Source organism: Somniosus microcephalus, chromosome 3 (assembly GCF_052327205.1).
Source record: "Somniosus microcephalus isolate GS21.2 chromosome 3, FLI_Smic_1.0, whole genome shotgun sequence".
NCBI classification, from domain to species: domain Eukaryota; kingdom Metazoa; phylum Chordata; class Chondrichthyes; order Squaliformes; family Somniosidae; genus Somniosus; species Somniosus microcephalus.
Window position 1 is genome coordinate 139,095,999 of NC_140989.1, and position 13,764 is coordinate 139,109,762.

The following is a 13,764-nucleotide window of genomic DNA, read 5'->3' on the forward strand; positions in this document are numbered from 1 at the left end:
TTATTCTCATTAGTGTACACATAAATAAAGGGTTTCTTACCTTTAATGCATAGTGGGTTACTGGGCGTCAGTTCTTTGCTTGGTTTAGGATGCGTGTTACCACGTTGTCTTCTTGCTTCAAGGTACTGTTTGATCCTTAAATCAACATCTTCCTTTACAAGTGCACTAATCTCCTATAAATAATAAAAATTCAGTATAATTACATTTTGAAATTAATATCCAAATATCTTTGTTCTCAATTTATACTTATTTTCCCTGATAGAAGCCCTAAAATAATTACATTTTTACTCCTTTTTGAGTCACAGGTTTGGTTCTGAGTCTCTTCCAGCTGAAGAGAGAAATAATAAGGCCAATTCTCTGACTTCATGCTTCTGGCTTAGTGTACATCAGGCACGTGGACCACAAATCCTGTTGAGTCTGCTGGTCTCCATGCCTGAAATCCCGATAAGCATTATTCCTGGCATGGAAACTCCATGCGGATGTGCAAATTTGTTAAATCTATCCTAACATCTGAGTAATTTAGTGCTTTCCTTATTTCATTTTGTTTTATTTTTGGTCTTCCCAGGTCATGTAAAATCTGCAGTAGGGAGTGTGGGAGAGTGACCTGTGCCCAGATGAATGGCAATGTTGCTGAGCCTGCTACAAGAATGTCCCAGTGATAACTTTAGCCATTTTCCCCCTCACTTTCTGGCCTTCATTCATCACCTCCCACAGCAATGTGATTAAGACTTGAAACTCTTGAGTGTAAAACAGTTAATTCTGTGTCCCACTTGCCATATTAGTGTTCCAATGCATATGTTGCTTTTGAAACTCCTTCACATCTAAAAGTTTGTGTGACTTTATACTCTTCAGAAGGAAATAATACTAAGCCATCAAGTTTACAGACTTTTGTACAGATTTTCCAAGTTGCTTTCTGTTTTCAGGCAGGTGCTGGGCAGACAATTCTATATATGCCAAGGAGTTGTTCCGCTGGATCTCCAGCCTTAAGCGTCACCTCCAGGATTTCCCCATCAACAGAAGCTGAATATACCTTCCCATGTTTGAGTGGGTATATTCAAAATAAATGTTAAAGATGAAAATACATGATTTGAATTATTTTCCATCATTAACGCTTTAGCGACACTGGGAGACAGGAACACCATTGCCATTGTGGTGTTCAGCATAGCTAAGGCAGTGGAGGGCCATTTAAAATTTAAAGGACTTAATTTCATTGTGAAATCCATCCAGAGTAACAGACTACACTAGGCCTAAAAGATAATTAAAAAAACTACACAAAAATGTTTTCACCCAGACCATCACACGTGGCAACACTACACTGCGGGAAGTGCTGCTAAGATGTCCCTCCCCGAGGTGGGTGCATTTACATAGCATCTTTAAGGTAGTAAAACGTCCCAAGGTGCTTCACAGGAGCATTATCAAACAAAATTTGACACTGAGCGACATAAGGAAATATTACAACAGTTGACCAAAAGTTTGGTCAGAGATAGGTTTTAAGAAACATCTTAAAGGAGGAAGGAGAGGTAGCGGCAGAGAGGTTTAGAGGGGGAATTCCAGAGCTTAGTGTCTAGGCAGCTGCTGCCAATGGTGGAAAGGTCATACAGCCTGAAGATTGCCAGAATTATGATGATTGGTTTAACCCCAGAAGTTCCTTTGGGATCAGAGTGGAATGAGACAAGTAGGCACAAAGCTCACCACGCCACCAACCCGGCATGATTCCCACTGGATCGTAAAATTCAAGGCTTTGTGCCACTAGGACTTTGGTAAAGCTTATTGGGAAGCATTGGTTAATGTTGTGTGCTAAGTTTCATCTCAGTAACAGGAAAGCTTTTGGTCAAGATCAGATCAAGTGCATTAATTTACAAAGCAAAATTGTAGTAGCTTTTAATGGTGGTAAGGGTCTAATTTTGCTAAATACTTAAACAATTATTCAATTAAAAATAAAAATCTAGGGACAGTTATTTATCAAAATTACACAGACATCTCCATTGAAGGCTGCATTCCTTTGTAAATTGAATAGTGCAGATTAATACTTTGATATTCTTTCTTTGCAAATTTTCTATAGACTTAATTTTATGTTTTTAAGTCTGCAGAATAATTAACAACAGCACCAAATTGCAAAATGTTAATATTTTGAAGATGTGCCAGACACCAGACAAACCAGCTATTAGATCTCAAAAATCAAACATGCAGATGCCATTATCAATGATAAAAGTTACCCTACCATTTTAAGGTTTCTGGGGGAAAAATTGAGTCACGCCCCGAAACAATTAGCATCCCCGGGGTTGAAATTCATCGGTAGCGCCCCAAGAGAGAAGCGGGGTGCTACTGGCAGCACCCCTCCTCCCTCTGCACTATGAACCTTGGTCCTTTGTATAGATTGCTCAATCTGGAAACGACCTTGGAGCAAGGGACAGGGTGTCTGTAACTCTAGAATGGCAATAACTTTGAAGTGGCACTAAGCACAGAAATGATGAAAAATAATTTTAAAAAATTGCTTATCTATACGCTTCATGAATAAAAGTACCTGCGAATTGAGTCTCTATTTTGCCAGATTAACATTGGCGTAATTTACTTGCTAATAAGATAATTTAATGGTTACATGAGTAAAACAAGTGGTGGATGGACAACTGTCATCAATCAGCAAATTACTAAAACATGGATAAAGAAGAATGAGAGGGGATCTCATTGAAGCATACAAATTTATTATAGGGCTTGATAGGGTGGATGCTGGGAGAATGTTTCCCTTGGCTGGGGAGTCTGGAACCAGGGGCCACAGCCTCAGGATAAAGGGTAGGCCATTCAGGACTGAGATGAGAAGAAATTTCTTCACAGAGGGTGGTGAATCTTTGGAATTTTCTACCCCAGAGGGCTGTGGAGGCTCAGTCATTGGGTATATTCAAAACAGAAGTTGATAGATTTCTGACTACAGTAGTAAGGGCATCAAGGGATATGGCAATAGGGCTGGTAAATAGAGTTGAGGCAAAAGATCAGCCATGATCTCATATAATGGCGGAGCAGGCTCAAAGGGCCGAATGGCCTACTCCTGCTCCTATTTCATATATGTTCATATGGTATTTAACATAATTTGTCTTTGAAGAGTACTAGAATTCTTTTATTCAGCATTGGTTTACATCTTTCCCTCGATTTGTTAAGTTACACTAATTGCAATTTTCTCCCCAAATTTTTAATACTGCAAGGGAAAGGAAGGAAGTGTGAAATAACAAGAGGGGGAAAAAAAGAGAAAAAGAACTTGCATTTATGCAAGAGCAAATATGTAACGGCACAAGGGAGTATGACAAGGCTGGATGGCATTTATTTTAATGCAAGGAGTCTTGCGAGTAAGGCAGATGAATTGAAGGTGTTGATGAACACATGAGAGTATGATGTTGCTATCACAGAGACATGGTTGAGGGAGGGGCAGGACTGGCAGCTCAATCTTCAGGCGAGACAGAGGGGGGTGTAAAAGAGGAGGGGGTGTCGGAATATTAATCAAGGAGTCAATTACTGCTGTAAGGAGGGATGATATCTTAGCAGGTTCCTCTAATGAGGCCATATGGGTAGAACTTAAAAGTAAAAAGGGGGCAAGCACTTTGCTGGGAGTGTACTATAGGCCCCCAAACAGTCAGGGGGAGATAGAGGAACAGATATGTAGGCAAATCTCAGAAGTGTAGAAATAATGGCCCAGAAATTCAGGTCTCCACGGGTGAGTACGCATGGGGTACTCACCCGTAAGCCCAATGGAAGTGCCGGTTTCGTGCATGCACTGCACATGCGCGGGAAACCGGCACTTCCATTCCCTTGAAAGAAGGGGTTCAGAAGTTGAACGCGTGCGCAGGAGAGGCAGCGCGTGCGCATCGAACTTACATTTTTTTTTGCAGGTTTTCCCGGGAGGGTAAGTCTCCAGAAGTTAGACATGTAAAAAGCAGTCGCAAGGCCTGCTTTTTACAAGGTAAGTGGTGAATTAATTAAAATTAAAACATTTTTTCCACAGGTTTATTATTTTTAAATACTTTAAAGAAAGGTAAGTTTATTTTTAGCCCAGTTAGAAAATGTAATTAATTTTTTCAAAAATTTAAATTATTGTTTAATAGTTATTTCATGTAATTTATAGTTTATTTTAAAAATGTGATTTTTAAAAAATTTATTTGAAGATTTAGTGATATTTTGGGGCTTATAGTATTTATAGGTTTGACAGGTCCTGTCAAACTTATGAATGAAGCATTCCCTGTTACCATTGGCTCTCCATGGCCCACATCGAACTAACTGCACCCCTGGGATACGCGAGCACTGCGCGCCGGCAGTTGGAGCAGGCCCAGGATCGCAATTCAACGGCCGGCGCGCAACATAAGTGCAGGTCGGGGGCTTGCACCCGCGGGAAGCCCCCGACACGAATTTCTGGGCCAATAGGGTAATAATAGTAGGGGATTTCAACTTCCCCAATATTAACTGGGATAGTCAGAGTGTGAAAGGCTTAGAGGGTGCAGAATTCTTAAAGTGCATCCAAGAGAGCTTTTTGAACCAGCATGTAGAAAGTCCTACAAGAGAGGGGGCGGTACTGGACCTAATTCTAGGGAACGTACCCGGGCAAGTGGTAGAAGTGTCAGTCGGAGAGCAATTTGGTGAGAGTGACCATAATTTGGTGAGATTTAAGGTAGTCATGGAAAAGGACAAGGATGGACCGGAAATAAAGGTTCTAAATTGGGGGAAGGCCAATTTTAATATGATACGGCAGAATCTGGCCAAAGTGAACTGGGATCAGCGACTTGTAGGAAAATCCACATCAGAGCAGTGGGAGTCTTTCAGAAAGGAGAGTGTACAACACCAACATGTCCCCGTAAAGGTCAAGGGTGGGACCAACAAACCCAGGGAACCCTGGATGTCATGGGATATACAAGAATGGATTAGGAAAAAAAGGAGGCTTTTGGCAGATACCAAGGACTAAAAACAGTGGAAGCCCTAGAGGAGTATAGAAAGTGCAGGGGGGTACTTAAAAAAGAAATTAGGAGAGTGAAGAGAGGGTATGAAAAAACACTGGTGGGCAAAGTAAAGGAAAATCCCAAGGTGTTTTATAAGTATATTAAGGGCAAGAAGATAACCAGGGAAAGAGTAGGGCCCATTAGGGACCAAAGTGGCAATCTTTGTGTAGAGCCAGAAGATGTAGGTGAGGTTTTAAATGAATATTTTGCATCTGTGTTCACTATGGAGAAGGACGATGTAGGCATAGAAATCAGGCAGGGGGATTGTGATATACTTGAACAAATTAGTATTGAAGGAGGAGGTACTAGCGGTTTTAGCGGGCTTAAAAGTGGATAAATCCCCAGGCCCAGACAAGATGTATCCCAGGCTGCTGCATGAGGCAAGGGAGGAGATTGCAGGGGCTCTGACACAAATTTTCAGAACCTCTCTGGCCACAGGGGAGGTGCCAGAGGACTGGAGGACAGCTAACGTAGTACCATTATTCAAGAAGGGTAGTAGGGATAAACCAGGGAATTACAGGCCAGTGAGCCTAACATCAGTGGTAGGGAAATTATTGGAAAACATTCTGAGGGACAGAATCAGTCTCCACTTGGAGAGGCAAGGATTAATCAAGGAGAGTTAGCATGGCTTTGTCAGGAGGAGATCATGTCTAACCAATTTGATTGAATTTTTCAGGGGGTGACTAGGTGTGTGGATGAGGGTAGTGCAGTTGATGTAGTCTACATGGACTTCAATAAGGCTTTTGACAAAGTCCCGCATGGGAGACTGGTCAAGAAGGTAAGAGCTCATGGGATCTAGGGCAATTTGGCACATTGGATCCAAAATTGGCTTAGTGGCAGGAGGCAGAGGGTGATGGTCGAAGGTTGTTTTTGTGACTGGAAGCCTGTGTCCAGTGGTGTACCACAGGGATCGGTGCTGGGTCTTTTGCTGTTTGTAGTGTACATTAATGATTTAGATATGAATGTAGGAGGTATGATGATCAGTAAGTTTGCAGGTGACACGAAAATTGGTGGAGTGGTAAGTAGTGAGGAGGGAAGCCTCAGGCTACAGGACGATATAGATGGGTTGGTTAGACGGACAGAACAGTGGCAAATGGAATTTAACCCTGAAAAGTGTGAGGTGATGCATTTTGGGAGGACTAACAAGGCAAGGGAATACACAATGGGGGAAAAATTCAGTATCGCCCTGTTTGGGGTGCGATTATCAGCCGTGCACAAAGTTTAGCACCTGCCGCTAATTATCGCCTCCAACTGCAAACTTGGCTTTTATCGCCCCGGAGGTGAGTGGAACATTAAATCAGGCGCTGCACACCTGTTTTAAAGCGCAAAGAACGAGGAGCGAGGCGCTAACTCAGAGCGCGGGCGCAGTGCAGGTGATGTCCGTTAGCGATGGAACACAAGACACACTGGCGCCGGACAGTTCTTAAAGGGGAGGGTTGATCTTGCTCTCCAGCCACACCCTGCTCATTGGAGCCTTGAATCTCGGCCTGGAGAGATCGGTGTCTAAATCTTCCAGCCAAGGACTATGGAGAGGGTGAGAGAACGCGCTCAGCGCTTCAGCGAGCGGGTCTTGGACGCTCTGGTTGGCGCGGTGGAGCGCAGAAGATCTATACTCTACCCTGAGAGTGGTAGGAGGCCTTTGCCGCGCAAGTACAGAAGAGTGTGGAGGGAGGTGGCTCACAACGTCTCCTCCAGGAGCATGGTGCCCAGGACCCATACTCAATGACGAAAAAAGTTCAACGACCTCACTCGGGTTGTCAGGGTGAGTGTTTTTTTTTCAATACCTCTCCATCTCCACCTCACTCTATGGCCAGAGGGTCTTAAAACCCAAATGCCCAACACTCATCCAACACCTATGGCCCTCTCATGAAACACACACGCACATTCCACACTTTGCATACAGTGAGGGCTATTCGCCTATGGGAGGCACATCAGGCAAGCCCATGGCTGCATACAGTAAGGGCTATTCAATTATGGGAGGCACATCTGGCAAGGCCATGGCTGTATATTTACTCAGACGCCATCCTTTTTCTTGCAGGCTAGGCTATCTCATAATAGGAGACAGCAGCAACGGACGGGTGGAGGGCAGCCTCAGCGACCTTGAGGCGCGCATCCATAGGATTGTGGCAAGCTAGGTGATCGGTCCAGTCACCCCTGGAGAGGCCGACCCCATTCTGGACAGCAATGGTAAGGTCATCACCTTTTTTGTCCTCTCTCATTCCACTTGTCCCTCACAACACCAGCCTTTGACACTTTCGATCCAACTTACTAAATCACTGCACTCATTCCTCCCTTACTGCCCCCATCCTCACGCTAAAGCCACTCTTGTACCTCCCTGCTTTCAGATGGTGATTCACCAGCTGAGGAGATGGGCCATCAAGCTGCCAGTGGGAGTGAAGCTGCAGGCGAGGAGGAAGAGGAAGCCGGAGCATCAGCGCCACCCTTTCTCGAGGAAGCCCATGCCCACACTGGGAACACGCCTTCCCTGGAGGGGAGCGGGGGGGGGGGGGGGGGGTGGGGGAAGGGTCTGATGAGGGTGAAGCTCCAGGACCCAGCGGGCTGCAGCAACGCGATAGGGGTAGGGAAGCTTGGGGGCCTTCTCCCCAGAGGGAGAGTAGGCCAGCGAGTCCTGCTGCACTGTACGCAGAGGAGGAGCGGCTCATCGCTGAAATGACACCCAGGCGGTGGGCATGCACACGGAGCTCATGGGTGCAGTGGGAAGGGTGCCCGAATGCATTGAATCACTGGCAAGGAGTGTGGAGCACTTCGCTGTAGCACAGGCGGATGCCACGCTAAAGCCTAGTGCTGCAATTCAGTCACTGGCTGCCATGACCCCATCTCAGACTGCTCTCATGCAGACTCAGGTTGAGGCCATGCAAGCACTGTCTGCTGCCATTGTCGCTGGTCCGGACACATTTCCCCAGGGCTCTCACCGCGCCGCAGCAGGCCAGCAATCTGTGCTCCAGCAGATTGCTCCGGATGCTGATGTGCTGCCCCGTGGGAGTGCCAGTGTGTCGGTCGAGCAGGGAGTTGCTGTCCTCTCTCAAGATGACAGCATTCCTGCTGCCACCACTGTCACTTCCCCATTGCACTTGCCACCGCCTGTAGCCCAGACTGCTGCCGCCCATGCAGAGTTGGTGCAGTCTGCAGCCGGGCCCTCCAGGCCCAGAGCTGGTCGAGGCCATCCTTCAAGGGCATCTGCAGTCTCAGGTTCTGACAATCAGCAGCCTTCCTGCAACCACTGGGGCCCCATTACAGAAGAGCAGTAGGATGGGAAGGGGGGAAGTGCGCAAGGGAAGGAGATCACCCTCGAAGGACAAAAGTAGGTGGTGTGACAAAATGTTGGTCAATTTTTTTATTAAAGGCCGAGGTTCGTGTTCAAACTTTTGTTTAGTGCTTTGGATATTATCTCCAGGTTGAGAGAACCAGTTATGTTAATGACTGTTTTTTTGTGTTTCTTTCTATTAGTTTGTCATGAGGAAATGACACACACAGAGTTTGTAAAATAAATAAGTTTTTGTATTCAAAATGTACACGTTTGGTCTTTGGAGTCATTGCTGCCTTGGCCGGCTTAGGGGTTGCGGGTTGGTTTCATTCATGTTGTTCTCAGTGGCAGAAGCCATTTCCTCAGCAGGCGCCTAGAAGCGGCTTGCTATCAGTTGTTGACAGACGGCCCTTCTAGTTTCAACATTGTGGGCCTCCCTCCCGCCTTGGTGCTGCTGATGATGATCCTCCTCCTCCTCCGGTGGTGCTCCAAGGCCTGGTGGCATTGGCTGGGTCCTGAGGATTGCCAGGTTATGCAGCACACAACTATGAAGAGGGAGACTTGCTCAGGCGAGTACTGCAGGGCTCCTCCGGAGTGGTCCAGACAGCGGAACCGTTGCTTGAGCACGCCGATCGTCTGCTCAATGATGTTCCTGGTGGCGAGATGGCTCTCATTGTACCGCAGCTCAGCAGGGGTGTTGGGGTTACAGAGTGGTGTCATCAGCCAGGTGCACAGTGGATAACCCTGGTCCCCGAGGAGCCAACCACTTGGCTGATGCGGTGCCTGGAAAAGTTCTGCCACAGCAGTCTGGCGCAGGATGAATGAATCGTGGCTGCTGCCAGGATAGCGGGCATTGACAGCGAGTATCAGCTGTCTGTGGTCACAGACCAACTGGACGTTTAAGGAGTGGAATCCCTTGCGGTTGCGGAAATCCTCTGCATTCTCATGCGGTGCACGCAATGCCACACGCGTGCAGTCAATGGTGCCCTGCACCATGGGGAAGCCCGCTATCCTCGCAAAGCCCAATGCACGTTCATGCTGTTTGGCCTGGGTCATCGGGAAAGAGATGTACTGGCGTCTCCTTTTATAGAGGGCATTTGTGACCTGACAGATGCAGCAATGGACCGCGAACTGGGAGATATTGGCGATGGCCCCAGTAGCTGCTTGAAAGGAGCCGGTGGCATAAAAGTTCAGAGCCACTGTGATCTTCACTGCCACCGACAGAGACGTCCTGGTCCTCAGTACAGGCTGCAGATCTGGCTGCAGCAGGTGGCAGAGCTCAGTGACCACCTCCTTGCTGAAGCGCAGCCTGCGCAAACACTGCTCCTCAGACAAATTAATGTAGGAAAATTGTTGGCAAAATACCCTGGGAGGGTAAGCTCTCCTGTACAGAGGCCTGTTGGCCCTCCTCCGTCTAGCCATGATTGCCACTCTCTCTCGGTGTCTCTGTGGCCTCCGAATCTGCAGGCGCAGGATGACGCCCAGAATCAGTGCAGCCCCCATAGACTCTTGGCAATCAAAGTAATGAAGGTCAAAAACAAAAGTACCTGCAAAATGATGCTCAGTAGCCAAAGCTACTTCACACAGTGTTGACTCTATGCAGAAGTCTCTCCTTTTCTCTCTCAGAAACTCTGTCAGAATGAGTGGTGCAAAAATGTCTACCACAGAAAAAGCCAGGAAGAGGCCACCTTTAAATAGCGCCCCCCTAGCCCCATACCTACTGGGAAACATTCCAATCTACCTGTCGTTGCTTGCGCCAGGCGGAAAGGAGGGGGGGGGCGCCACTCAATATCCGATCCGGGGCGCCACAAGGGCGTTGCACGCTCAAAAGACGTCAAGATCTGCAGGTGCAGAAGATCGGGGCGGTATTGTTTAGCGCCGCCGCAAAATGTCTGGTCAATTTCGCGAGCGGTGCAGACATCGCCACGCCCGGGCGCTAGTTGCTTTGCGCCCCATTAGCACCTTCTTAAGGTGCTAACGGGAGGCGCAAACCAACTGAATTTCCCCCCCCAATGAATGGTAGGACCCTAGGAAGGACAGAGGATCAGAGGGACCTTGGTGTGCATGTACATAGATCCCTGAAGGCAGCAGGACAGGTAGATAAGGTGGTTAAAAAGGCATATGGAATACTTGCCTTCATTAGCCGAGGCATAGAATATAAGAGCAGGGAGGTTATGCTGGAGCTGTACAAAACACTAAGGCCACAGCTGGAATACTGTGTGCAGTTCTGGTCGCCACACTATAGGAAGGATGTAATTGCATTGGAGAGGGTGCGGAGGAGATTCACCAGGGTGTTACCTGGGCTGGAGCGCTTCAGCTATGAAGAGAGACTGGAAAGGCTGGGGTTGTTTTCCTTAGAGCAGAGAAGGCTGAGGGGGGACCTGATTGAGGTGTACAAAATTATGAGGGACATAGATAGGGTAGACAGAAAGGAACTTTTCCCCTTAGTAGAGGGGTCAATAACCAGGGGGCATAGTTTCAAGATAAGGGGCAGGAGGTTTAGAGGGGATTTGATGAAAAACTTTTTCACCCAGAGGGTGGTTGGAATCTGGAACTCACTGCCTGAAGGGGTGGTAGAGGCAGGAACCCTCACAACATTCAAGAAGCATTTAGATGAGCACTTGAAACGCCATAGCATACAAGGCTACGGACCAAGTGCTGGAAAATGGGATTAGAATAGACAGGGCTTGATGGCCGCCGCGGACACGATGGGCCGAAGGGCCTCTTTCTGTGCTGTATAACTCTATCACTCTATGACTATTTATAAAGCTGATCACATTTCTCACAAAAATTCAAGATGAGAGAAGCGGGGAAACAACAGTGGCGGGTAAAGGCTGCAAAAACGACTATTGCTCAAGTTTAACTGGCAGCCATTGGATTTATAAAGTTTTGCTGCTCCATTTCCAGTGTATTCTGCATAGAAGCCCAAATACTGACATCATTAAATCCCTCATGCCTTATGAGAAGGTCATGGAGCTCATGTCCACTGTGAGGACGAGGAGGATGACGATGAAGCAGGGGATGATGATGATCTTCAGCTTACCCATTAGTTTCTCCAGAAACCTCCTGCCCTCTATTCCTCGGTCCCAAACCTTGCGTCACTTGCTTCCTCATCCCTGGGCACCAGCTTAAATACTTCCATCCGGGGGGCAAGTAGATAGTGTTAGTGCAAATGTGGCATCTTCCCAGAAGCGGCCAAGGAAAAGATTGTCTTTGGCTCGAGTCATGGGACCCAGAATTCATGGTTACTCATCTGACAAGAAGGATGCTCAAGGTGCAAGCTCTAAGGTTAATCTCTGAGGAAGTGCAACAACACAGGTGCGACATCATGGAATCGGTCTTCATTACCAAATAAAAATGTGGCAGCTTCATTGGAATCTGCAGCACACCCCAACAGCCAGGGACCAGTTGGTGTCTCCACCTCTGCAGCACAGACTGCAGCTCTGGTAGCAAGAGAGGAAAGAATAGACAGCATCCTGCATACAGGCTTCGAGACCGCAGTGGCTCAGGCCTTTCAGGATCTTATAGCTGCAATTAGACTAGCCACCTCGCTGGGGCCACAGATCCAGAGCGCAGTGGAATGGCAATGGCTGGAGTTCACCTGCCTGATACTGCCATCTCCCAGAGCAGTTGCACAAGCCAGGCGTCCAGTCTTCCTCCACAGAGCACCAGGTGTAAGTGGGAATGCAGGAGGCAACACCAGGTTTCCCAAGAGAAAGCTCCAGAGATGCAGCCAGCAGCAGCTCCCAGTCAGGACCAAGCTGCCATGAGAGGAGGGCTGCCTCAGTCCCATGACCCTTTTGTAGAGCATAACAGCCAACATATCCACTCAGGTGATGATTATTGCATGCTCATACAGGCGCAAAGAGGGCTGATGTGTTGTTAGAAGGTTGAGGGCAGACCTAATGGAGGTGTTTATAATGATAAAGGGATTCGATAGGGCAGATACAGAGAAATTATTTCCTCTGGTGGGGAAATCCTGAACAAGAGGGTATAATCTTAAAATTTGAGTTAGACCATTTAAGAGTGAAATCAGGAAGATTTTTTTCACACAAAGGGTAGTGCAAATCAGGAACTCTTTCCTCAAAAAGGCTGTGGATGCTGGGTCAATTGAACTTCTCAAGGCTGAGATTGACAAGTTTTTATTGATTAAGGGTATTAAGGGAGTGGTGAAATGTGCTCTGATGCTCCTTGCACCGGTCACGGAGGAGTCTTTTGAGTGTCGGTCAACATGATGTACTTCGCCATGTAGTTCTGGGTTCATTGGAGCAAGGGACTCCTCGCCACAATGTTAAAGTCCAGCCCTTCTTAAATGGTCAAATTATGAAAGATACAGCAGTTTATAACTATTCATGACACACAAACTGGAGCATACTGAAGAGCCCTTCCCAACCTGTCCAGGCAGCAAAAGCGTGCCTTTAAGACCCCAATGGTCTTGTCAATGATCAATCCTGTAGAGACATATGCTTCGCTGCACTCCTCTGCTGCTGTCCAGGCCTCTAATACTGAGTTTATTATCGATGGAAGCAGGGTGTAGGCTTTGTCACCCAGAAGACGTCTGCTGATATATTCTTCTCTGAAGAGTTCATGGAGGGCCAGGTTCCACTGTATGAAGGCAGTCTGACAACTTCCAGCATATTAGGAGTTAACATCACATACAATCTGCACAGGTAGTGGAAGCCATTCCTGCTAATGTGGTGGAAGGGGGCGTTCTGTGAGAGCATGCAAAGCAATGCTCTCACAGCAGTGCGGAATTATTGCAAGCTGGACCGTGGGACGTCAGCAGCTCTGTAATAGTGGATGGTCCTATCTCACTGCTGCTTTGCTGTGATGCCAAAAGTGATGAATGTGTCTGCTGTCCTAAAGAGGGTGCAATGACCTGATGAGTGCATACTGCCTGGCTGATCTTGCACCGATCACCCGTGGGTGTCTGAAATTACCTTATACCTGAAATGTGGAGGGCGGTGGTCACCTTCATAGCTACAATGCAAGCATTGCAGGCAGATGAGTGTGGCTGCAGGTACTCCTGAAGTAAGTGACAGAGCTGCTTTATTGTCTCTTTGGTAAAGGACAACTCCTCAGAAAGTCCTCATACAACTTGTGCTGTCTCTCTATTCTGTGGGAGGGGTGGTAATGCCTGGTTGGCTGCATCTTCCTCAAATGCTGCCTGACTTGTCTTTCCTCTATTATGTGCTGCTTCTTCTCCTCCATGATAATGGCATACAAGGGTATGTCCATAGAGAGTGACATACTTGCTCCTGAAAAGCTCTCACAAGTAGGGGTGGGGAAGGGGAAGGGGAATCTGCCAGTTTTCTGACCTGGTCAGAAGCAAGTGCAGGTAATGAACCCAGAACTACATGGCGAAGTACATCATAGAAGAAACATAGAAGATAGGAGCAGGAGTAGGCCATTCGGCCCTTCGAGCCTGCTCCGCCATTCAACGAGATCATGGCTGATCATCCAAACCCTAGCACCCGGTCCCTACACAGACAGCCATCCCACCCAAGCCCTATCCCTGTAACC

The 13,764-nt window shown here is 47.3% G+C and overlaps 1 protein-coding gene across 1 annotated transcript in view; it reads right to left on the minus strand.

The window, feature by feature from the left end:
* Positions 1-13,764, minus strand: part of slx4ip (SLX4 interacting protein) — a 645,261-nt gene that overhangs the window by 91,753 nt on the left and 539,744 nt on the right. Inside the window, exon 4 of the mRNA XM_085981675.1 lies at positions 41-173. Coding sequence (XP_085837801.1) covers positions 41-173 — 133 coding nt within the window. The remainder of the gene's footprint in view (positions 1-40; positions 174-13,764) is intronic.